The 26,315-nt window shown below is 52.1% G+C and overlaps 1 protein-coding gene across 1 annotated transcript; it reads right to left on the bottom strand.

Annotated features, from left to right (window-relative positions):
• Nucleotides 1-6,883: 6,883 nt before the first annotated feature.
• On the bottom strand, nt 6,884-21,792 carry CSF1 (colony stimulating factor 1). Its single transcript, XM_014605465.3, has 9 exons — nt 21,699-21,792; nt 19,673-19,792; nt 17,238-17,300; nt 16,461-16,640; nt 15,281-15,461; nt 12,749-13,932; nt 11,950-12,005; nt 11,335-11,390; nt 6,884-10,323 (listed from the first exon to the last, which is right to left on the bottom strand). The coding sequence occupies exons 1-8, from the start codon at nt 21,717-21,719 to the stop codon at nt 11,336-11,338; spliced, it is 1,860 nt and encodes a 619-aa protein (XP_014460951.1). The 5' UTR covers nt 21,720-21,792; the 3' UTR covers nt 6,884-10,323; nt 11,335.
• Between the last annotated feature and the right edge of the window lie 4,523 nt (nt 21,793-26,315).

Here is a 26,315-nt window from a genome sequence, read left to right as displayed (position 1 = left end):
CCTGACCTCCCCTTCACCTGCTCTCCCTGTGCAAAAGTATTCACTCCAGCAAACATCCCAAGTGCAAGCTCTATCTGGGCCCACTGGTGTAGCTGTCAAGCAGGGCTAGAGTCGCTCTGGAGGCTGCTGCTTAGGGCTGGATTTTCCCTCTCTGTTTAATTTGAGTGTAGGGCCATTGCAGTGAACTGAGCTCTCAGCCTGGCCTCAGCAGTAGCCCTTGCTGTCTTCGCTACGGAGACAGCCAAGTACTTTCTGCTCGCTGTCTCAGTTCCCAAGTGAGGCTGCAGCCTGAGCAGAGGCCAAGCCTGCCCCACTACAAGCAAATCTAGCACGTAGCACACAACAAATATTCCAAGCATAAGTCCTGTCCCTCTCCCTGGCCCTTCCTTTAGGGCCCGTGCACGCTCAGGAAAACGGGGGTTCCCACGTCATTGCTCAGGAAAGGGATTCCCATGTCATCAGGCCCCCAGAACTGTTCTCCTTATCTTGGCTTCTCTGAGTGGAGGAGCTCCCACCTTCCTGTAACCTCTCAATCCTCTGTGCCATGAGACCTCCTGCTCAGCTGCAACAGGTGATGATCCAGGCCTCTCTGCCCAGGCACCTCACTGCTAGATGACCACTTTCCTGATCAACCAGTTTGCTTGAGTAGGGACCAGCCTTTTGTTGGGAACAATTCCATGTCAGTGATAGAGCGCTTAGGTCAAGCACACTGTGTTGGCTTGGCTCAGTGCTACTAACCCACCTCACTCCTGTCCTGCAGAGACAGATGTCAGCATCAAAGAAGACAAAGAAGGAGCACCTTCCAAACAGACTTGGCAGCTCACTAAAAATGTGTATAGAGAGTGTGTAACATCAGCGAGGATTTTTTTCCCCCCATCACTCTCCTCTAAGGCAGTCCTACCAAGGGTAGAGGACATTGTCTTTCCCATTGTATCCCTGCTCTTCCCTTTTCAAAGAATGGCTGCCCTGGACTAAATCAGAGCTCTGCCTAGTCTGGCATCATTGCCTTCGAATGGCACTTCCAAATGGGTAAAGCCCTCTGGAAATGTAAAGGGCTGTTTCCATTATGGAAGCAATTATGATGAATCACAAATGACCTGAAGCTTGAGGCTCACGTTCCCTTTAAATGTCATCCTTTGATCTAAGTTTACAGCTTAATTAATAAAGTTAATGAAGGACTGGCCAACAGTAAGCACCTATTTATATTACCAGGAAGGAATGATTTTTGTCCCAACCCGAAACCCAGACACCATTAACCTTAGTCAACTTATGGTCCAAAACCAGACAGTCAGGAGGTGGTTCCTTACTGACTCAGTGGGTCTGGATCAGGCTCTCATACCAGCTTCTCCAAGAACCAGACAGCTGGATATTGTCCTATTAGAGCTCTGGTCCCCACACATCCCAGCCCTCCGGGAAAATAAGATGCACTTAGTATCATTTCCCAAAAATGATCAGTGAAAGCAAATTCTGGGAATTCATACTGAAAAACCTGATGAGCCAGTTGGTCACAAGCTTGTGCAATGCAGTAGGCAGCTAACCTCTCTACGTATAGCACTGCCTACCATCCGCAGGGAGACTTTCTCTGTGGATCCTTAACTCAGTGACCTGCCTAAGACAGAAAATGCTCTTTCATGAAATAGTTGGGGGGGGGGAGGGTAATTGATCTTGGATCAACTTGCCAATGGGATGTGCAGGGCTCACTGTTATCTGGAATCTATCACCTGAGCCTGGCTGCCTTTCTCCAAAAAATCTGCTCTAATTCAGCCAGAAGTTATGGACTTGATGCAGACATCACTGGGTGAGGTTCTCTGGAGTGTGTTGCACACAGCTCAGGCTAAATGGTCACAACAGCTCCTTCTAGCATAGGAATCTACAGTACCCAAAGTCCTGGAAGGTACCAGGCAACTGTGCAAAACTGTCTCGTCAACCTCCCCACTCCCTTCAGTCTTCTCCATCCAGTACCTTTTGCGACATTGCTTTAACTCGTTGTGAGATACAAAGAGGCAGTTCTTCAGCTGCTGTAAATCAGGAATCACTGGCTGAAATGCTCTGCCCACACTCTGTAAAAGGTCAGACCAGACTGGGGTTCTTCTAGCACTGAATGTCTCTGAAGCTGCATTTCTTCAGTGGAGATAGACTGGTTTCCACCACTCTATCCACAAGTTTTCAATGTCCCACTGATTTTTTTTCTACTGTTCCTTGAAGTTAGGTCAAAGGAGAAGGTCAAGGTGGAGGAAACATGTAAGTCCTTCCAGCTGTATGTGAGATAGACAAGATTTTTGCAGCCAAAGAGCACTTGGGGAAGTGGTTTCAGTTACCAGGAAGCACTAAGGTTTCTAATTGCGTACCTTGGTTGGGGACTCATCTCCTGTTTATCACTGAGAATGGTATGGGGGTGACTTTCATCTGGGACCAGATGGGGATTGGTGTTCTTCAGCTTTCACACATACCACCCAAGTAGCCGTGACATCAGGGTGCTGCTCACAGTATCCTGCTTCAACATCTTCCACAATCCATGGCAGCATCTTAACTTAGTATTTCCACTAAAGCATTCATAGGTGAATAGTTAATGCTTGGGTTAGTTTTCAGGGGCAACATTTTATTATTATAATGAATGGGAAGCCACAATTCACAGATTCATAGAGTCATAGATTCATAGATGTTAAGGTATGAAGGGACCTCAATAGATCATCGAGTCTGACCCCCTGCATAGGCAGAAAAGAGTGCTGGGTCTAGATGACCCCAGCTAGATGCATATCCAACCTCCTCTTGAAGACCCCCAGGGTAGGGGAGAGCACCACCTCCCACCACCACCAGACCTTGGCCACTCGAACTGTGAAGAAGTTCTTCCTAATGTCCAGTCTAAATCTGCTCTCTGCTAGCTTGTGGCCATTATTTCTTATAACCCCCAGGGGTGCCTTCGTGAATAAAACCTCACCAATTCCCTTCTGAGCCCCTGTGATGAACTTATAGGCAGCCACAAGGTCACCTCTCAACCTTCTCTTGTGGAGGCTGAAAAGGTCCAGGTTCTCTAGTCTCTCCTCATAGGGCTTGGCCTGCGAGCCCTTAACCATATGAGTGGCCCTTCTCTGGACCCTCTCCAGGTTATCCTCATCCCTCTTGAAGTGTGGTGCCCAGAATTGCACGCAGTACTCCAACTGCGGTCTGACCAGCGCCCGATAGAGGGGAAGTATCACCTCCTTGGATCTGTTCGTCATGCATCTGCTGATGCACGATAAAGTGCCATTAGCTTTTCTGACGGCTTTGTCCACTAGGACTCCAAGATCCCTTTCCACTTCTGTGCCACTCAGCAGGTCATTCCCTAGGCAGTAGGTATGCTGGACATTTTTCCTCCCTAGGTGCAGCACTTTGCATTTCTCCTTGTTGAACTGCATCCTGTTGTTTTCTGCCCACTTGTCCAACCTATCCAGGTCTGCCTGCAGCTGTTCCCTGCCCTCCGGCGTGTCCACTTCTCCCCACAGTTTTGTGTCTTCCGCAAACTTGGACAGAGTACACTTCACTCCCTCGTCCAAGTCGCTGATGAAGACATTAAAGAGTATCGGGCCAGGGACCGAGCCCTGCAGGACCCCACTGCCCACACCCTTCCAGGTCGAAGCCGACCCATCCACCACGACTCTCTGGGTGCGACCCTCTAGCCAATTCGCCACCCACCGGACTGTGTAGTCATCCAAGTCACAGCCTCTTAACTTGTTCACCAGTATGGGGTGGGATACCGTATCGAAGGCTTTCCTGAAGTCTAAGTATACAACATCCACCCCTCCTCCTGTGTCCAGGCGTTTCGTAACCTGGTCATAAAAAGGGACTAGATTAGTCAGGCACGATCTGCCTGCTACGAACCTGTGCTGGTTTCCCCTCAGCATTATTTGTCCTGCTGGGCTCTCGCAAATGTAAGCCTTGATAATTTTTTCAAAGACTTTGCCAAGAATAGAGGTGAGACTGACTGGCCTATAGTTGCCTGGGTCCTCCTTCCTCCCCTTCTTGAAAATGGGGACCACATTGGCCCTTTTCCAGTCCTCCGGGACTTGGCCCGTGCGCCACGAGCTTTCAAATATTCCCGCCAGTGGCTCTGCAATGACGTCGGCCAGTGCCTTCAGCACCCTCGGATGGAGCTCATCCGGGCCTGCTGACTTAAAGGCATCCAGTTCTTCCAAGTGACTCTGCACCACCTCAGGGTCTAAACATGGTAGTCTGGCACCCTGCTGCTGCCTCTCTACAACCCCAGTGAGAGACTTGTCGTGCCCCTCGCTTAGGAACACAGAGATAAAGAACTCATCGAGGAGTTCAGCCTTGTCCCCCCTGTCCGTCACCAATTGCTTCTGTCCATTTAGCAGGGGTCCTATTCCTCCCTGGGCCTTCCTTTTACTCCCTATATATCTAAAAAACAATTTCTTGTTATCCTTTACTTGGGGTGCCATCCTCAGCTCCATGGTAGCTTTGGCCCGTCTAACTGCCTCCCTACAAGCACGGGGCTTTTGTCTCAGGTTGTCTGTATATTCAGGCAGATGTCTCTGCTTCAGTTATGCTCAGGCTCTGGCTTGAAGAACATAATCCCAGTTTCAAGTCTAACATTAAAATTTCAGTTCTACCCCACAATTATGTTGCAACCTCTATGGAAGACTAGCCACATAAGGACTGGGTCCCAGCTCCTGAAAAGGCAGTGAATGGATCCAGACCCATATAAATATCTGTGAGGATCACGGTCTTCAACGCTCTGACTCTTAGAAGTGGGAAGGAAGCACAGATGACTCAGCAGATGATCCTCAAGGGATCCTGTTTATCAGAATAAGCCAGCAAAAGCAGGGAAGGAGCCAGACAGATGCACAGCATTGTGAGCATTCCTGGAGGGTTCACAAACCGTTGAAAAGGATCCTACATAGTTCTTCCCCAAAATCCTGTGCAAATGTAGGTGAAAACTGAGCTGAGGTTAACCCTTTGCTTTCTAAATAGTGCTCCATCACAGAGAGCTACAAACCAAAGCCCCAGTTCATAACACCCTTGAGCTCTGGGAGTGCTGATCTGGATTCAAACTCTAAGGCTTCAAGGCAGGATAAAAATCTCTCTCTTCCCAACTCGCCTGTCACAAAGGAAACTTTATCCTAAGTATGAAAAACGATGGTAGCTAAGTGGCTCCCTTTTGCTTTATCCCACATATGGGGAACAAGCGATTACACGGCAGAATTCAGTCCTTGCAAATTTTAGTCCTGATATAAGGAAACAGCTCTTCACATTGTGCTTGAACTTGTGGTTACAGGAAGTCATTAAGGCAATTACTGTGAGTGAATATTTTTACTTTTGGTTTAAGAGGCTTGTTCCTGACTCTTTCAGAATGTGCCCAGTAGTTCTGGATGCTGAGGTACCCCAGGGGACCCCAGGCCCACGCACAAGAATTGCCTGCCGAATTCAGGAGTGGTGTCATCCCCATACCTCCCTTTGCACAGCTTTGCCCAGATAATCTGCAAGCCCAGTCCAGCTCTCTTTGAATACTGTGGGTGCAGGATCAAGCCCCCCAGAGGCAGGATGGGAGGTTCAAGGCTCATCTTCCCTGCAACATCACATGCAGGCCTCTGTCAGCAGAAGGAAACAGGACTCGATAACCCAGTGGCCTGAATGGAGGATGCTAATCTTAACTCCCATCCGTGGTTTGTTGAGCATGGGGACATGTCAACAGGAAGAGGTCAAAGTCAGCAGAGACCCACTGGCCCCACTCCTAATGGGGCTGTTAAAGCACTTAATCAAAGGCAGAAGCTCTGGTGTCCCATGTAGCTGCCACTGCAGTGCCTGCCTGGGTCAGTCAGTCTGGCCTCAGATCCACCACTCTGGTCTGGCCTGCTGTTTTTCATTTCTACATGGATTACCCTGGGTGGGAGCAGGCTGGTTCCTGGAGCTCAAGCCGTTAGGACAGTTCTGATGTCTGCCCGTGCTGGAAAGGCCAAGGGGAAAGGGGACAGGCTGCATGGGAGGTAAGGCCAGTGCCTGCAGAGGGGCTTCCAGGGCTCCCTGTACTGAACTATCTAGGAAGCAGGTATTGTGCCAGCCTTGTCTCCATATCTCTGTACATCTGTCTACCTCTCTGGCATCTTCTAGCAGGCTCTGTCTAATCAGTCCCTCCGTGCACTATGTTCTTTGGTCAGCTCCCCCCACCACCACCACACTCCTCTGTCTGTATTCGTCTGTCATCCAGGCATCTAAGCCCCTTTAGGACCACAGAAGTTGATATACCAGATCAGCCCCAATGATTTTCTATCCAGTCTCCTATTTTGGAGAGTCATCAGCACAGATGCTTCAGAAGAAGCCCCTCCCCAGATAATCTGCCTTCGTTTCAGTTCAACCAGACCGGGAATAGGTAGAGACTGTCTTATGCCCTGATGAACAAATGCCTTGACCACGTCAGTTATGATCACTGTTTGCACTGGGGTAGTCAAGAGCCTGGCCATGCACCAGCAGTCTGTTGCATGAGGCCAGAAGGTTATAGCACCCTGGGGTGCCTTGAGATCCTTTCAAGGGTGCCATAGGATGCACTTTAGTACTGTTAGGTGTGCAAACACAGTTCACATGATAAACCCAGAGATCACAAAAAGGAATCTATAGCATTAAAACCATTACCGGTACTTTTCTGTAGCCAAAAAATGAGTGAAAACGAAGAGCTGGCATTTTCCGAGGGGGGCCTCAAGCCTATTAAGAGATACTTTGAGTCTAAAAAGGTTGAAAGCCACGGCATTAGAACAGGACAGTCCCTGCCCCAGGGAACTCCTGATGTAAATGCACCTCAGCTGGTCCCATTCACAACATAACCCGTGTTCCTTGTCTACCGAGCCAAGCGGGCCCTTAGCAATGGGAAAAAACACAAGTCTCCACGCAGAGGTTAAAAAGTGCTACACATCTGTGTTTATTATTATTAAATATACAAGCCATTCTCTATTTTTAAATAAACATTATTTTTTAATGACTTCATATAAAATAATTCACCATTTCAATGTATAAAAAAAAAAAAAAAAAGAACAACAGTTTGAACCAAACAGTAACTCCCCCAAAATCAGAAGCTACTCTCTGATCGGCTAATACATGAGTGAAAACATGACGGGGTGCCTAGCTTCAGTGCAGCAGCCACAGCTTAGGCAGCTTGGGCCTGATTCTCAGCTGGCGTGAGCCATCTACTGCCACATCCATTGACTTAGGCCTCGTGAGGATCCAGCCCACCAGTGAGAAAGCGGTATTAACTGGTGCAAGTCTCATCTTGCTTACAACAGTATTGCTCCACTGAGGTCAGTGGATTGATCTCTGAATTAACCTGAGCATGTAAGATTAGACTCTTGTGGCTGCTTGTAGACGTGCCGCGAGGCTGCTCCGATGCCCTGTAATTACAGCACTTCGGAGCAAACTCGTTTAATCGAGTCTGCTGAAGCGTGTTAATTAGCATGCCAGCCTCCGCATCTCATGTATCAGCATCTCTGCGCTTCAAAATGGTGCTGGGGGCACTTTAAAGAGAGCTCGTTTAACAAACTTTAAAGCACCCCCATCACCATTTTGAAGTGCGGGACGCTGGTATGTGAGATGCTGCAGGTGCTCTCTGAGCCACTCTAATTAAAACGCCCCCCGCCCCCGCAGCACACATAAAAACACCCTATGTGCCATGGATACCTGAGCTGCGTGTGTATCTCATTCCAGTCACGTGCCACATTGCTCTTTTGGAATGGCTTGTACCTTTGGAGTTAATAAATATGCTTAAAATACTAATACTATGAATAATAAAAAGTTGGCTTAAATAAGATACCCTTCCATCTTTGAGTAGCATAAAACACACGGGCTATGACACATGGCCCCAGCTTCCGATTTGGGGCCAGATCTTCAGTGGAGTAAATCAGCACAGTTCTGCAGTTAGGCTGATTTGCACCCCCTGAGGCCCTGGCCCTTTCTACAAGTCGACATGGATTGGTGGAGGGTGCTGAAGAAGAGATGAGGTTGGCATGAAGGTGGCCAGCTTGCAAAGTCCAGCAGGGGCAGCCCTCCTACTTGGAGAGGCCATGAGAGGGCTCTGAATGGAGTGGAGAGGGGGACCAGAAATCAGTGCAGGTAGGACACCAGAATCCCACTCTTGGGAGCATCATTGACAGAAGCAGCCTCCACAGACTGAATAACCAGGATTTAGGGATGGGGATATTTCAACAGTGCAATGGGAGACCAGTGGCCTACTGCACTTGGTCTAGCAGAAAGGAGTCCTGGGATCCAATCCTGGTTCTGACTTATTGATTTACTGTGCAATGTGGGCCAGGTGCCTTAACCTCTTCCAGCTATGCAATGGAGATGGCAGAGACCCCCAGCCACTAGAAAAGCTCCTGATCATCAGAACAGCAGAGCTGGGAGGGGGCTATACACAGGAATAAAGCCTGGCTCAGATCAGGATGACATCTGCTTGCATCCCGAGCTGCACAGATCACTATCACATACCACAGGTTTGCCACATCCACAAGGTGCATTGATACCCTGGCAGCGTACAAGTCCCACGTGACCCTAGTGAGATACACACGCGAGCTCAAATGCCAGCCTGGGGCTGTGCCTGCTGCACCCACGTTACTGGATAAAAAGTCCTTTAGAAAATAAAGACATATTCAGTACATTAAAGCACAGTCATGAAAATCCGGTCCATGACATGAGACCAGCTCATGCCTATAGCTCCACACGCAGGGCCTGACCCGCCGCACCCATGGCTGGCCACGCTTGCGCCCTCCAATAAAATACTTTACAGGATAAAATTTATCCAATACATTAAAGCATAAACGTGATTAAGGCAGTTCTCCCAGCCCGAGGCCAGCTCGGGGTCCTTAACTAACTGGCTGCAGAGTACCAGGAACAGGTTTCCCTTGGCCAGGGACAGGCAGAAGGATGGAATTAGAGGCACAGGATCCAGAAGGAAGAGGGAGGGGCCCAGTGCACGGGACAGGGGCACTGAGCCAGGCCACCTGCAGTTGCTTACCTCTGGCATGTCCTGCACACGTGCCCACAGGGCAGAAACACAGGCAAAGCAGTGCGTATTCACAGTGCAGAGGTTTGGCTTCTCCTTGGGGTTGGGAACTGGAAGCTCAATCAGCCAGTTTGCTCTCCCAGTGCCAGGTCTCCAGCACCTCTTGGGAATGGAAGAGGGAAGTGGAAGCAAGGACCATGGGGTGCAGGTCCCCTCTCCTCTCTGCCAGGCCCCCAACGTGGGGGTCAGGGCAGATGAAGGAAGGGGTGCAATGCACCACACTGCTGCGTTCCAGCCCCATGCATGGGAGCCTCAGCAAGTAGGAAGCCAAACACACCATGCTGCCCCCTAAGGCCTCCAGCCCAGGGCGTGAAGGAAGGAATGAGGCAAACACTGCCTGTCACAGCTAGAGCCAAGCTCCCAGGTGTGGCAGCTCTGGGGCAAAAAGGGGACAAGCAGGTGGGGATGTACTGGCCGGTGCATGTAGCTAATGGCATCCTGAAGGGGGTGATCTGGCCAACAGGCAGTTGATGGTCATCCGAAGGTGGGGGGGGGAGATCATCCCAAATTGCAGCACGCTGGGGCAGCAAGAGCAAAGGGTCAGGAGACAGACAGGCTTAGCTCATAGACAGGTGGCAGGGCAGGAGCAGCCCTAGCAAGAAGCAGCTAATCCCCCTCCTCACCCACACCAGGGAGCCAATCTAGGAAGGACAAGGAGACCCCAGATTACTGCCCTCTGGTCCCTCCCATCTGCAGCATCCGCCTGGGATCCAGAGTCACTGGCAAGGAGCAGACTGGGAGCAGGCAGACGCAGTGCAGTCCTCCCTTTCTGCCCGGGCATGCCTCATCACAGAGCCTTCCATGGCACCGCCAAGCCTGGACCGAGCCAGCGACTGCTAGGCTATCCTACGTGGTGAGAAAGTCCCTCTGGAGTCAGCAGACCCTCTGTGCCGTGGAGAGCGCCGGCACCACAATTCCAGGCCTGCCCCATCAGAAGCAAGCCACTGTCCTTCCCAAAGCAGGTCTGCGGGGGCCATGTCTCCTGTTCCTTCAAGGCCACCCTGACTCCTCCATTGGCAGTTCGCTGGGGCTTGGGGCAACATGGAAGCTGGGCTCCAGTACCAGAAGTAGCTAGTGTCCTTCTTGTTTTTTTCCTGATGATGTTTCAGACACAGGAAGAGCAAGAGCAAGAGACAGAGAGAGCATCATCATCGCCAGGGTGATGAAGGTGGGGTCCAGATAGTGCAGCTTCTCCTCCAGACAGTGCTGAGATTCCCCGCCTCAAGAAGTGAGGGGAGTCCAAGCCCCACACAGCCTCGCTGCCCATGACGAGAGAGGCCCAGCTGGAAGGGAAAGGAGACAAGGTGAACCCAATGCACTGCCCCCCTGTAGGGAGCCATGTGGGCAGGGGATGCCCACAGAAGGGTGAGCCTTCACATTCAGCTATGCCCTAGGCTGAGGGAGCAGGAAGTTTGTTGCTATTCTAGTTGGCACGTCTGCCAGAAGCCGCCTGCTCCCTCGGGGGAAGCCGCCGAGCCCTGGGGGGACACAACTGTCTATGCTGTTCATGGACCCAGTGGCACTAAACTGAAACCAGCCTAAGTGAAGCAACATAGCAAGGTTGTAGTGACAGCCCCGGAGATCACGAGTGCATACGTAAAGGGGATGATCAACCCAGGGGCCGAGGGCTGTGGGACTGTGTCAAAGAGGAGGGAAGGGGAGAGCTACTGTGTGACACTGGCTCCCTGCCAGTCAGTGACTCCACATCAAATGGGTCCAATTTGCAGGTAAAAAGGGGACCTCCCTCCCCCCAGCCCTGCAAGCACCTCTGGGATCCAAGAGCACACCCGGGTTCGTCCTTCCCTGCCCATCTTCAGTAGTAATGGCTTCATAGTTCAAACATGGGTCACTCCTTGGCACCTGGTAACCAGCTCCATCAGCACTGCTGTGCCAACACTGCTGTGCTAACATGACTGAGCTCATCGCAGCCCCAACAGCTGACCTGATCCCCCTCGGGGATATCCTTTCACAGAGTGGCTGTCAGAGCAGCTTCACATGCCAAGAGGAACTGATTTCTCTCTCATACAAGCTCGCGGGCTTGAGCTACTGCTGCTATTCCCTATTCCACTTAATGGCACTACACCCACGTAAGCCAGTGCTGCATACAGCCCTTAGTCAATGAATGGCTTTAATTAAATTCCTTGTTGCTATCGTTCCTGCACAATCCCTAGGCGACTTGGAACCTGCTAGCAGCTGGTTGGGCATCAGGTGATCACTCATAATAGGCTCCCATTCCCCTCCGAGCCTGTGCCACAGGCCCTGGCAATAGGGAGGGATGAAGTGCGGGAGCTTACCTCATAGCTCTCTCTGCACCTGCAGCTCCAGACGGTCCTGTGCTCCATGCAGCAGCCTGCAAGGGGAAGCAAAGCCCAAGGGTTAACACTGAGGCCAGAGGTGAGGCCGAGCAATAGCAATAGCCGGAGGGAGGGGAGGTGTGACAGTGTAATCCTCCCTGCTGCTCTGTCACCTGGCGGTGAGGAAGGCAAGGAATTCGTGGGGAGGCAGAGACATGGGTTTGAGCTCTCAGCAGCAAGGACCTGCAGCCCAGGCTGTTCCTGCATGAGTGCTCTCACCAGTAGGTTTCTGGGCTTTCCCATTACTGAGGCTCTGAGCTGAAATCCGTGCCGTGGAGGTGGGTTCTGGCAGCCCACCTAATAGATCAGGTCTCTCCAGGGCCCCAGGCAGAGTTTGAACCACTGTTTGAACCACTCCAGCCACAGTGTGAACCGCTGCAGAGCTTAGGACCTAGCTAGGCACCTCGGCAGCTGTCTATACTGCCTCCAAGCTACCCCTGGGACTGCATTTGAAAAATAAGCCTCACCTCCCTCTTCACCTCAGCAGCTGCATGCCCAGTAAGCAACATCTCCCGATTGTATACCCCATGCCACAGAGTCTCCACAGCCTCTTACCTTCCCTCCTGCTGTTCCAGGTCATTCCCTCTCATTTGCAGCTGTTTTTCCAAGGTCTGCATGAAGGAAACAGAGGGTGAGCACTGAGATAGGGGCTGAAAGGGAGTCAGGAGTGAAGTGCGGCCATGCTGCCACAATGAGAAGAGTTGCTGGGTGGGTCCTTTCCCCTCACTCCCTCCACTGGACAGTGTCCTCAGTGATGCTGGGGGACAGAGTCCTCAGTGCTAACCAGAGCTGGGGATGGGAAACATGGGTGGAGGCAGGCAGGGGACTGCAATGCCCAGCAGTGCATCACTAAACACCCTTCCCCACCTTGGCCCAAATCCCACTGCAGTCACAGCCCCCCAAACAGTTCTGACCACTGGCCCAGCAGCCTGTCCTTCTCTAGCACTGCCCCTCCTTCCCCCAGCACCTCCAAGCATCTTGTCATCGATGACACAGTCTCCTTTCACTGGTGGGGAAATCGAGGCAGGGAGCAAGCTCCTGAAGTCAGCAGCAGAACTGGGAACACAACCCAAGTGTCCTGACACCCAGTCTCTGCTCTGAGCACTAGGACCCCAGTTCAAAGTGCTCATTAAAGAGCGGGTTGCTCCCAAGGTGCCTCCAGCTCTTGGGCTGATAGTGAAGGGTTGGGAGGAGGTGATGCATACTTAACCCATGAGCTAGCACTGCTGCTACTGCCCACCAGGCTGTGTCATGTACCCCACAGCTGCTAAGAACAGCTGTTCTCCTACATGCCACTACCATGGAGTCCTTTGCCCTGTGGAGCAGGGATATGGCGGGGATCTTAGGATCTTACCCTGGATTTATGCCTGTAGAAGAGCAGGCCTCCCACTGCCAGCAGGAGTGCAGTTAGGATGCTAACTGCCAGCGTGTATATCAGGGGCTCCCAATGGCTCTCTCTGAGCTTCGCCTCCTCCTTCCCGCGCTGGTCTGTGTTCGGAGGAATGAAGTTCAAGTCAACCCTAGGCCCTGCCATGCTGTCATCGGGCTCTTTGAACCTGGACAGCCCCTGAATTCTTCCCCCCACTCTCTTCTCAGGGAAGTGCTGTGTGCCTGGCTCTCTGCCCTGCCCTGCTGGGTGCCAAGGACTCTCCCAGGGGTGCTTTTCAGGAGGGGATGGGTTGTCAGTGGTGGCTGCCATCCTGGAGAAACGATGCTGCACTACTGAGATCGGCTCCTTGGAACTCAGAGTTGGGCCAAGTGACAGCTCGCTGAGCAGGGGCGTTCCTGGACTGTCAGCATAGGCCAGCCCCAAGGCATCCTCTGCCTCCACGCTGACAGGGGCAGGGCTGGATGTGGCTTCGATGCTGATGGCTTCCATCGAGTGATCACTTGGATCTGTCCCTGCGGGTGCCTGGGCAGCAGAGGTGGCATCTTCCACTGCCCTGGTATGCAGCCTTTTTGTGACAGGCGATGGATTAGGTGAAGCAGAAGCGAGCTTGCCATGCCCAGCCAGCCCTAGTTGCATGCTCCCAGCTCTGGAGGGCAGGGAAGGATCCTGGAATCCATTCTCTTCCCTCTGTAACATCCTCTCATCAGGGGCTGAGCTAGGTGGAGAGATGGAGAAGCCCTTGGTACTAAGGGGCTCCTGCCAGACAGCTTCAGCAGGGTCCTGGAGGGATTCAGTGCTGATGAACTCATCCCCATGTCCCTGTGACACTGGCACTGGCTCCGATTCTGCAGATGGTGAGGACGTGGTGGCAGACGTGCCAGCCTGGGGGCCCAGGAGCTGTTTTGTACCCGTGCTGCTGTGTGTGCTCCTGAATGCCTGAGGCCTGATGCTGCCATCTAGTTTGGTGGGAGTCTGCAGGGTATCAGGCAGGCTGTGTGGTGGGTGGGTGCCGGCAGCAAATTCCTCGCTGCCTTGGAGGGCTACAGTGGAGGGGAGGGGCTTGGTGACAGAGCCCGGAGGGAGAGAGGTTGAGGGTCGCCCAGGGATGGGGCTTGCTGTAGGGCAGTTGCAGTTCTGGGCAGCCACACCTGAAAGAACCAGAGAGAAAGAAGGGCCATAGAGTCACCAGCCTCCAGAGAGAGCAGGGAACAACCCCTTCCCCCTGTCCCAGGGCAAAGCCTGAGCTTGGGCAGGCTGATGTCAGAGCCACAGAAAGGGGCCCAAAACAATATGGAGCTCAGAGAGCCCAGAAAGAGGGGTTAGGACACAACATTGGTCAGAGCAAGGACAGGCCATGGGGAGGGGAGGGGAGGGGAGGGGCCCGGAGGAGTGTAAAATGAGACCCCCAGGGAGTCAGGGAAGAAGCCTGTGAGCTGGGTGGAAGGAGCAATTAGTGGTTAGTAGGAGATATGCTTGTTTCCTGTGAGCAGGGACATGGGCACGGAGGGAAGGCAGCAGAGTGAACAGGCTGGCATGGTCCTCACGACAGCAGTCCCTAATCCAGCAGGGATCTGAGGTTCAGGTTGTTGCCAGCAGCAGGGGGCCCAGCAGCAGGACCAGAGAGGGGATGTTAGTTTCCCATCGTCCCCTCGACTCAGACAAGACACGGGTAAGTCCCAGCTTCTGATGAACACAGATGATGGATGACAGCTGCTTCGTGGCAAGCATGCAAACACACAACATGGAACACGGACCCCACGGCGGCACAGAGGAGAACGCTGCCTCTTCCACTCCAGCATGGCAGTGCTCCCCGAGTGGGAGCCAGGCAGCCCTGCCACTTGCCTGGGAGGCCAGAAGCACTGTCCCCCAGATGGGGAACACTGAGGCACAGAGCAGGGAAGTGACTTAGCCAAGGTCACCCAGCATGTCAGTGGCAGAGGAATCCAGGCGTTCCATCTCCCAGTGCTGCACTCTTGTCTCAAGCCCAGGCCTCAGGCTTGCAGCCCAACCTGCATCAGCTCTGCGGTTTGGCTGGAAGGGTTTTTATTCTGCTAATATCTGCACCTGCCTCTGAACTTCCTGGTTTCAGTTCAAGTCAGAAATAGCAGAGGCGAGAGCGTCATCCTCCATCAACACGGCCAAACACACAGCCCTAAACATGCAGCAAAGGGAGGCAGAGACTTCCAGCCCATCCTCCCTCAGATGAGGATCTTCCTTTGAACTGAACCCTGAGCTTCATTTCTGAGAAGAAATGGTAGCAGCACGTACCTAGGTGTGCACTGTGAATGTTCACTCCCACATCCCTCCACCCGGGAAGGTGCAAGCAGACAAATGCAGCCCAAAAACATCAAGAAAAGCCCATGTGTGGAAACAAATGCTTATGGGTGTGCAAACCCATGTGCACACATAGACACACACATCAGACAGATGCATCCATAAAGCTGCAAACAACATGCATGTGCGTTCAGAGGGAAGAAGTTGCCCTAGGGTCCTTACCTAGTGATGAGGTCTCCTGTTTCTTGGAGGCTGAGCACAGCTTCCGGTAGGTATCACTGCAGTCCTGTCTGAAGTCTACCTTCTGGTCCAGGAGGTCCTTGACCTTGGAGAAGAACTTCTTCAGCAGTCCCAGCATCTCCTCGGGAGGGGTGCTGAACTTCTTCACACAGGCCTGGGAAAGCTAATGAGAGAGCTTGGCTCAGCAACCAGAATATGGACCAGATGGTAGAAACAATGTTATCACCCCACTTGCACTGACTCCTAAACCTCAATCAGTGCCACATCCAGAGCATGACCTGACTTTCCTCACACAGCCCCCAGGAAGGCAGTGGTAGGAGAGCAGGATCAGACCCAGTGAGTCTGATGCAGCTCTCCCTGAAATCAAAGGGCGTTTTGCCATGTCCCCCAGGGAGAGCAGGATCAGGACCATTCACTCACTGGGCACTAGGCTGCAGCAAATGCAGGCAGAAAAACACCAACGATATGAACATGGCTGCGCTGGGTTTGCCCAGGGGTCTGACTGTGCCCTGAGTCCTCTGGTGACTCCTGCCTAGTGCAGGTTGCAGGGGAGCTCACAGGCAGAGGAGGCCTGATGGAGGCAGCTGGGAGCACAGCCCATCGCACAAGAGACTAAGTAGCATTGACAGTGTCCTGTAATTCATGATGTCCATGCAAACTAGGAACTAGCTTGCACCTAGGATTGCCCAAGACAAGACTCGTATCACCCCAGGAACCTCTAGTGCCTCGTGGTCATGCGGCTCAGAGACCCCCACCCAGCAGGATGGCTCTAGGGTCTCTCAAGACCTCCAAAAACTCTTGAGCACTTCCACTGCTCTGCACAAGGGAGGCTCTAACAGACAGCTGGACTGTCTGGGAATCTTCCCAGCTCTGTGGTTGCGGCTCCGCTCTTTCATCTGCCAGGTTCGGATCCTGCCAACCATCCACCCACAAGTCCAGCTTCTCTCTTAATTAGCTTTGCATGGATTTAATGATCATTCCCGTCCAATAGTGACCACAGTTCATGGTTAAGGACATGGCCCCTGCAGTTCCCTGTGTTGTCCCTTCCCTGGCTTAGACATCCTCCCTGCTTCAGGGACCGGAAGAAACCAAGCGGCTCCCTTCCACTGAGGGCCACGTGCCCTGCTCCTGGTCCCTGATAGAGCGTGGTGTCCGGAGGTACCTCTTTCTCCTCTTCATCCTGCTCCTCAATGCATATTTCTTCATTCTCGTCAATCTTGGTGTACATCTCTCTCACGTTGTTTGCCTTCTCAAAGTTGGATGAGTTCTCCTTGTACTCCATTTTATCCAGGATATGCTTCAGTTGCGGGAAAGCTGCCTTGACAAAACAGATTGGCTTGTTCTGGGAGGCAAAAAAATCAACAGGTTAGTGTCCATTATACAGGCGCACGATGCAGCTCAGCACACCTGCATAGCCTGACTTGCACCTGACCCAAATGGAGGGGCCCTGTAGAAGGAGCTGTCAGATATGTTTCAGAAAGTGGGTGACCCCAAAGCGATGCATTTTCCTTAATGAAAGGTATAAAATTCCCCAGAAGTTTTTGTTGCATCACAGTGACACCTACAAAACCCAGTTGTGAACTGGGACCTTACCAGGCTAAGTCCTGGATATACAGCTATTGAGAGACTCATGGGCTTGCTAAATGGCCAAAAGCGGGGATTACCAGCGCTATTCTGCAGGTGGGAAACTGAGGCATGGAAGGATTAAGTGACTGTGCAAGCTCAAACAGGTTGTCTGTGGCAGAGCTGGAACCTAAACCCAGATCTCTGACATCCGTGGTATTTCATTCAGCCACAAACCCTTAGTCCCCTAGAGACCTGCTTAACCTCCTCCCTGACCATGGGCCCTCCATTCACTGTAGCCGGTCCCCAGCTGCTACACACACTACAGTGTGACCTTATGAGGCCTGTCTCCAAGCAGCAGATAAAGTCCACTCACCAACAGCTTCTCATCAATGTACTCAAAGGAGACCTTGCAAGTGTTCATCATCTGTGTGTCAATCTGCAACAGAGAACCACAAGGTTAGACAGCGGCTCCTTCACACTTCCATCTAACCAGGTGCCAGATCTGTCTGAGGCCTCATAGACCCTGGTTAGGAGAAAGCCTGCACTGCAGGATGAGCCCAGCTATTCTGGATAGGACCCACTGCCCCATGGGGCAACCAGAGTCAAAGGCCTGATATTCCAAGCCCCAGGCATGCTACAGCAGTGCTCGCTAGCAGTGCGGACTCAGCTCCTGAGGTGCTGTACACCTGGCACAGGCATGCATCGCCTCAGCTACAGAAGAAGCGATCACTTCTGGGTATCCACATGGATCTCAAACCCAGCCGGCACTCCTACTCTGCACACACCCTGCAGGTGACAACCCATTTCATAAACAGACGAATGTATCCTGGCTGGACTTTCTGCCCCTCTCTCCCGCAGCTGTTGCTCCTCTCCCTAGTGGGAAAAGAGCTTTCTGTGACAGGCTCTGGGATCTATAGTGCTAGAAGGTGCAGCGTGATGCATTTATTCTGTGCAATTTAGACGGTCCAGAGGCAAAGCAGTCATAAGGTAGGCGGAGCCGTGCTATGAACAGGCGTAGCCCGGTTAAGAACATCATCTTGGGATTGTTCCTAATCTTCCCCCAAACAAACAAGGAGATGCCTGGGCAGAAGAAACCATTAAATCCCCTTTCCCCTTTCTCTTTCACGTTCTGAGTCAGCAGTTTACACAATGAGTTCACAGGGGTCCCAGAGCCGCAGGACTCTCTGTGTCTGAAAGGACCCCTGAGCCGGAGAGGTTTTCTGTTTCAGAAGGCAAAGCTCCTTTGAGGAGTGAGAGAATGATTTGGAGCCTGTATTTCAGGCTGAGAAGGGACAGGGCTGCCAGGAGAGCATGTCTTATTGGGAACAATTGCTTCATTATCTGCAGAGGGAAACAGGCCTGCAGTGAGAGGGAGGTTACTAGAAAACATTTATTCGGAACAGAGCCAGGGAGGCTGCGGGGGTAAGGAGGGGTGCGGGGCTGCGGTCACTGCACCAGCCTGAAGAATGCCAGAAGGAAACTACCTCTGGCAGCCCAGAAACCGCCAGGCTTCATTTCAACAACCTGACTCCGATCTTTGTGCTCAATGGTTGGGATGGCTCACCAGCTGCCGGACGGAGAGCTCAGCTCAGCTCAGGATGCTGCAGGCACTGAGACACGGGCACCTGTGCCAGTGCAGCAACCCCGGCTTAGTAACCTAATCCTTTGACTGGCAGCACCACATCTGGATTGACAGCCTGGCTCCTGCCACGGAAGCTGAGCACTTAAAGTGGCAGCAGCACGTGGATCCCAAGGTTAAGCATTACCTGTCTCTGTTTTAGAATTCAAGTAACCTTTATTCAGTTGAGTTTAAGTCTCTTGGCACCTGCTCGCAGCCCACAGCCCTGAAAACTGTGCTAGCGAGGCCCTTCTAGCACTGCACCACCCCCCTCCAGCTGTTTCTCTTCCATTTACATACTTCTGTATCTATCCATCTCCATACACACCTCTCTGTCTGTCTGCCTACAAGCTATGCCCTTACACAGTCATCTGTCTGCCTGCTTACCCTCTTGGTGAAGATTAGAGGGGGGTTGCTGGACAGACAGACAGTGGATAGACAAGCACACAGTGTATATGGGGAAGGATGAGTAGAGCAACAGAGAGAGTGGGGAGACAGTGTGTGGGGGAGAGAGATGCATTGGGAGGGATGGATTAACACACAAGTAATTTTTCCTTGCTTCCCTCCGTCCCTTCCTCTCTCTCCTGACTGCTGCCACTCTTCATCCTTCCCCACCACTAGCGAAAGGGAAAGCAGCTGGTGGTTGCAAAGCTCCAGCCCAGCTCTATTTCTCTGCTCCTCTTTCTGTCTGCCCTGTGTTCATGGCCCAGTCCCAACAATCCAGTCCACCCAACGTGATAGAGCTGATTCCCGCTCGCAGCAAAGCCCGATCTCTCCCGGGCACAAGACCTCCCTGGGAGATATCTCCGCTTCCCTCAGCTCCACGTGGCACCTGCCTCCCCCTTGTTTTGAAAGGCACCTGCCCTGCATGTTTCTCTCCATGTGGGTGCTCTGCTTGGGGAGCTCGCCTTGCTGTGCTTGCTCACCCGGAACATACGGACTCATCCCAGCTGGGGCAGCTGGTCTGTCCCAATGGTGCCACAGTTCCCTGGTACAAACAGCAGTCTTGCTACTTCCAGGCACCCACCTCAGCAAGTACCACTCTCTTCCGACAGGTACGCCTCCCCTCCCAACAGCATGCACCTCTAGCAGCTGAGGCAGGTATGGACCAGCTTCCCCTGGCCCAAGGCTCCAGCCTAACTCCATCCTGCTCCAGCTCCCCAAGCCATGCTGGCAGGCACAAGACTCACCAGGTCCTGCAGTTCGTTCAGGTGCTTGTCAGTGATGATCTGCTTGCAGTAGTCTCCTTTTTGGGTCCAGCAGCAGGCCACGAACAGGAGAGCCAGCCAGGCTCTGGGGATCAGGTGTGTCTTAGCAGGGGGGGAAGAGAGACAGAGGAAGTCATACATGCACCTTCCAGCTTGTGTGGAAGAACCCATGCCCCCAGGCACCCACGGCAGCTCCTTGGCAGTTTCCTGCCTGCTCAGTATCACAATAACGTAACCAAAAGCAACGAGCTTTGTTTTGCATTCATTTGTGCCAACAGCTGGATCTATCACAATGCCGCAGGGATGGGTCTAAAGATCCCCTGTCCCAGACACACAGGTACTCCCTAGACTGGTTTGCTTGCTTTCTGCCTTTCCCCAGGTACATCTATCTAGCTCCCATCTGCACTGTTAACCCATCTCTCACTGGTGCTAGCCCCATCAGCAGCGCAGCCAGGGCACACTACTGTCAGGAGACACGTGCCTTGCCCAATGCAGAGTGGGGCATGGCCTGGCACTTCTGGTAAGTCACATGCTGCATTGCTGTTTGTGGGCTGTTGCACAAAGAGTTCAAGACAAGCCTCCTTCCTAAGGGGCACCACAGGGTTAATCTGAAAGCACTGTTCCCCCCACCTGCTCCCCCATCAAACCCCTCCTTCCAGTCCTCACCCCTGTAGCTGCTGTTTTGGAGGGAGCAGGAGGTCAGCAAAGCAGCTGAGCTGGGAATTCCCCAGCCCTGTGTTTTGCTTGTCAGTCTCAGCGCAAGGTCCCCACCAGACACAAGTCTGGGCACGGCTCTGTGCAAAGCAGGAAGCTGGCGCTGCCACTCAGTGTCCCTGTTGCTATTTTGCACCGTCTTCGCTGCCTCCCTCTCTCCTGTCCTTTTCCCCCCAGCCCTCTCTCACCCCGCTTCGTCCTCCTTTTCAATCCCTTCCATCTCACATCACAAACTATTCCTCCATTCCTCTCTCACTTTGCATGCAACCTCTCCCGTCCTGTCTCCACTACGCTGGACTCCGCTGGACTTCGCTGAACTCCACACTCTGGAGTCCAGCAGCTGAAGAAGTGTCCCCCTTTCCAGCACCCCTCCAAGGAACAGCCCCCCAGCCTGGAGGTTTCTCCTCCTCCCATCGCCTCTCCCCTGCCCCCTCACCACTCCTGAACACAGACTACGCCTGGGCAACAGCCCCACAAACTCCTTCGCATGCAATATGCAAGCAAGCTGTGGAACTCACTGCCACGAGGATGCCGGAGCGGCCAGAATTTAAGCAGGATGCAAAGAGGGAATGGCTCTTTCACAGCCAGCAAGAACATCCAGTCCCAACAGAGAGGGAGGGGCTGAAAACTGCTCTGCTTCAGGGCAAATCTGACCTCAGAAACGGGGGAGGTCTGGAGGAAACTTTCCCTGAGGCCAGTGGAGGTATTTCTCCTGCCTTCCTCCCAAGCAGCTAGTGCTCCGTCCACTCAACCCTGACCCCTTCCTTGATCCACGATGCAAATTCCTGTGTCCCCACAGCATTAACTCTGCCACCTCCCAGCCTAAGACTGCCGGATCCATCCATCCATCCTCCCGTTGATTCCTATCCCCAGAAAGGGCGCAGCGTGGCCCTCCTGTGCCGCACTGCCCCTGGTAGTCCCGGCAGTGCCCCTTCACTCGGGCAATGGGGTGCTAAGGTTTCCAGTTGCTGCTGGGGAACCCCAGGCGGCCCTGGGGTGACTCCCCTGCACCCCTGGGATCTACATGGCAGGGTGGATTAGACGGGGACCGGGCGCAGGCGGGCACGCAGGGTTAACCTGGCTCTGGCACCTTTCCCGGCTGGCATCCAAAGGCCAGGCAGAGGCTGTCAGCTGGCCGGGCAGCTCCCTCTGCAGCAAGCTCCTGCATGCAGCCAGCGGGCGAGGGCAAAGAGCGGGCGGCCGCGGGGACGGGGCGGAGGGAGGAGGGCTCGGGGGTCCTTGCCCCCCCGTGCGCGGGGCCGGGCTGGAGGGCGCGAGGCGGCGGCGCCCCTACCTTGGCTCCGAGGCGGGCCATCGCGGCGGGGCTGGAGCGCGGGGCCGGGACCGGCTTTGCTCTGCGCCGAGCACGGACTGCGCCCGCCGCCCGCCGCCGGCCCGGCCTTATAAGCACTGCGAGCATGTGCTTTATGGGAAACGACCTGGCCGCGGGCCAGGAGCTTGCTCACAGCCTGCCTGCAGCTCCGGCCCGGGGGCGCCGCTCCGCCGCGCGCGGCTCCTGCCCGCCCCCGGCTCCGCGGGCCAGCTCGGGCACGGCGGCTTGGCGTGCACAGCGTGCGGGCGGGGGTGCCGGGATCACAGCATAGGAAGAACCCCTTCCCCCCACCCCCCCCTCCAGTAACACGATCATACCAGCAAAAAACATAGTTGTCAACAGGCATGTGGGCATGTGTGAACTTCAGCGCAGCAATTTGGTGTCCGTGTGTGGGTAGGTGAATATCTCCGAGGTTTCACAGCGTGTGTAAGAGTGCAGAGGTGCCAAGTACGGGGGGGTCTGAGCGCCCCGGCCCCCCTTGGGAAGAGGGCTGTCACCTGAAATGCATGCAACTTTCCACATGTCCATCTCTCCCCCAGGGCAAAAATAAAAGTAAGTGTTTGTATGATACCTGCCCGAGGCCAGGATTTCCTAGGGTGATCTCTTTTATTGGCCCAGCTATATCATTGGGATAGAGTTAGACAGGCTTTCAAAGGGCAGACATGCTTCCTCAGTCTCTGAATGCCTTCCCTTCAAAAGCTGGTCTAACTTTATCCCAGCAACATAGTTGATCCAACAGAAGAGATGGTCCTAAGAAAGCCTTGCCCATCACATTATCTGTGGACCACCACGACATCCTTCTTACACCACCTGTACAGTATCTTCTCACACTATCTGTACAGACAGTCTAACTGTGAATGAATGTGGGGCTGTGTGTGAGATGTTTGGATATGCCTGCTTGCAAAGCATGCATGTCAATGCATGTCCTCATATAGGAGTGAGAGTTTCAGTGTGGATATGCGAGTGTGACATAGGAGCAGGTACCAATGTGTGGACATGTGTGCAGTGTGCCAGTTAGTGTGTCAAGATGCACTAAAAGGGTGCACAGTTTTCAAGCCTATGTGTGTGTGCTGTGTATGCCAGTGTGCATGTCTGTGTGTGTGAGGTATACAGGTAGCAGGGGTGTAGGTTGTAGACATGTTGGTCTAAGGACATAGGCAGACAAGGTTCCTTGGGTGAATTTGATATCTTTTATTAGACCAACTATATACAGGTATGCCTCTGTACATTTGGTTGCAAAGTATATGTAAATGAACATATCTTTTGGTGTGGAGGAGTGTGCACATGCCTGTATGGGGTAGATATGGATATGGGATACATACATATGTGTACAGCTATGACCAAACTCTCAAATATCACAGAGATCCACCGTCACCATGAATTCCTGACTTAACAAGCAAAAAGGAGAACACTGTCAGCTCGTATGGCTGGGCCAACAGGTGGTTTCAAAAAGGCTTTCCCAAAACACAAGAGCACAATTATGAAATTTTCATGGGCACAAAAGACATCTTATTGAGGAGCAGGAGACTGTTGTGAAAGTATTGTGAAGAACCAGAAACCTAAGTGAACCTGTTTCTAAAGTCTGCCTAATGAATGAGATTGAACTTGAAGATAGTAGAAATGATGCTTCTGCTCTTTTTAAAACTAAAATACCATCAGCAACCTCTGTTGTGCAGGAAGTAAACATTTCTGGTGAAACGTTTGTCACACCAAACTAAGCTAGAAACATGAAATGAAATAGAAACAAGAAATAAAACTGATTTCACTGACTCAAATCATGTTGCTGACTCTCCTGGTTGAATCAGATAAATTCTCAGTGCCAACACTCAAAACAGATGCCAGAACTTTAAATGACTTTAGATTTACATAATTAAGAATAGATAGTGGGATCTGTCTTCAGAGAGGATTGCCTTGCCATTCCAAAATCACATGTGTGTGAGAAATCATGTATAGGACTGTGCAAGTGGATGTGCGCTGTGTGTCTGCATTTTCATCAAGGTGTGTCATACATGTGCAAGTGCTACTGTGTTGTTATCTGTCTGCACATTTCAGCATATGTAAGAATGAAAACTATGTAAGTATCTGTGTATGTGCATGAGGATTTATAAATGTGTTGTCCATCTGTACTTATTTGCATCTGTGTGAAATAATAGTGGGAGTATGCTTGTTTGTCCTCAGAAAGTATACAATCATGGGTAAGGCATGCAAATATGTGTGACTGTACATGCATGTATCTGTGTGTGTGCAATTGATGTGCATGTACACAAATGTGTATGCATCTGTTTGCATGTACATCTGTGTTCTGTAACAACGTGGTCTTTGTTTCCCAGGCTTTGATCTGAAAGGGAATACTCTGCATCTACGGTATGATTGGGCAAGTTCCACAATTCCACACCCTTGTGAGCACAACAGCTTCTTGTATGTTGGCTTCAGTGGCTTCTCCTGGGGCTGAGTCAAAGTTTGCAAAACTAGATAAATTCATCGCCGGGGTTCAGGGGAACCGGCTAAAAATAGAAACTATGGGGAAAAAAAAGCCAAACAGAGCTGTCATTTTTTCCATTCTGCAATCTGGTCAGATGAATAGTTTTGTTAAGTTGATGAAACTGTCAAGAGAGATATCTCAGCTAACAAGGAGAAAGTGTCAAAGGGTAGTACATGGAGATAAAGAGGGATGAGAAACAGCTACTGTAGTAGACAGACCCTCAGCATGTACCCCACTGAAGTCAATGAAGGAAGCTAGATTTCACCAGTTGTGGCTCTGGCACTATTTCTTTAATCTCTACCCATGCACATTTTTCCCCTTTAGTAGCTGGAAGTGCATCGTATCCAAATTCACGTGATGGGCTGTTTTATCTACATTGTGCTCCTGGATAATTAAGGCAGAGCAGAGGAAATCCTTTCACTGTGCTATAATTAACAATCCATCTGCACAGGACTTGGCTCACAGCATTCATTGGAAAGAAATACCCATTGTTCTTTTGGCAGGTGCATCTGGACTTAGATCTGTGATCTCCTAACCCACAAAAATCTCTGACTCGTGACTGTCTCTTCACCAGGCACATTAGACAGCAGTGTGATGTCAGCACATCATTAACCCCATTGGCTATGGGGTTTAAGTTTCAGGTTTCAGGATAGCAAGACCTTCTGAGTTCATAGAATCATAGAGATTAAGGGTTGGGAGGGACCGCAGGAGGTCACATCTAGTCCAACCCTCTGCTCAGAGCAGGACCAGCCCCAACTAGATCATCCCAGCCAAGGCTTTGTCTAGCCAGGTCTTCAAAACCTTCAAGGATAAAGCTTCCACCACCTCTCTGGGTACCCTGTTCCAGTACTTTACTACCCTCCTAGTGAGAAAGTTTTTTCCTAATATCAAACTTAAACTTCCCTTGCTGCAACTTGAGACCATTGCTCCTTGTTTTCTCATCTGCCACCACTGAGAACAGTCCAGCTCCGTCCTGTTTGGAACCATCCTGCAGGGAGCTGAAGGCTGCTATTAAATACCCCCACCCCCTCACAGTCTTCTCTTCTCCAGATTAAATAAGCCCAGTCCCCTCAGCCTCTCTTCATAAATCATGTGCCCCAGTCCCCTAACCATTTTGGTTGCACTCCACTAGACTCTCTCCAATTTGTCCACATCCTTTCTGTAGTGGTAGACCCCAAACTGGACGCAGTACTCCAGATGTGGCCTCATCGGTGCCGAATATTCCCAATGAGCAAAACACTGATCTTCTCTTCCACACTGAGCTACAAGGCAGACGTAGAAGCTGCATATCACCAAATTTTGTGGCTGGCGGAAGCAGCCTGCCATAAATTTCCTATCCAGATCAGGTCTCAGAGCCTGCGCCCCTTCAATAAACACCCATTTCATTGCGTTTGCACACACCCCCTCTCTGATTGCTGGTGGAATTAAAAGAACTAAAATGAGTAGCCTGACATCCCTGGACACTCTTACATTCAGCCAAGCAGGTGATGGGGGGTGCTTGAGCATTCCCACCCCCCTGCTCTCCTTGTCCCTGGGCCCTGTCCCTCTCCTTCTGGGATTTTAAAAAGGGTTGTGTGTCTTGTGTGATGCCAAATACCCTGAGCTGCACCTGACATGGCCCAAAGAGCAAGGGGGAACCCTTTATAAGACACAGGCACCCTTAAAAACAAAGCCCAAATCAGCAGGAAGAAAGTCCATGGGATTTTTCAGAGATAACCGTGCCATTTTCTATCCCAGACAGTAGCTGTTAGACTGGATCAGGTGATTGGCATGCAGGGGAAGGCAATCCATTGTTTTCCCAAGCTAAGGTGTGGCTGAGCAGACTGCCCGTTCTGGAAACCAACACTGCACTCCAGCAGCACACAGATTCACAGAAGTGTAGGGCTTGAAGAGACCTTGTGAGATCACTGGGTCCAGCACAGAGTGCAGCTCAGCCTAGGGTCCTGTGTTGAGACCTGGACAATTTGGGATCAGTGTGCTGGGAAGCAGCCCTTTGGGGAGCTGGATGTTGCTGTGCACATCACTAGTGTGCTGGAGTGCAGCCTGGGGAGCAGGTAGGGCAGAGCAGTCCACTGGGGATCAGTGTCTTGGGGATC

This window comes from Alligator mississippiensis, chromosome 14 (assembly GCF_030867095.1).
Source record: "Alligator mississippiensis isolate rAllMis1 chromosome 14, rAllMis1, whole genome shotgun sequence".
Classification (NCBI taxonomy): Eukaryota; Metazoa; Chordata; order Crocodylia; family Alligatoridae; genus Alligator; species Alligator mississippiensis.
Note: the sequence above shows the minus strand (reverse complement) of the source record. Positions and strands in the feature narration are given on the sequence as shown.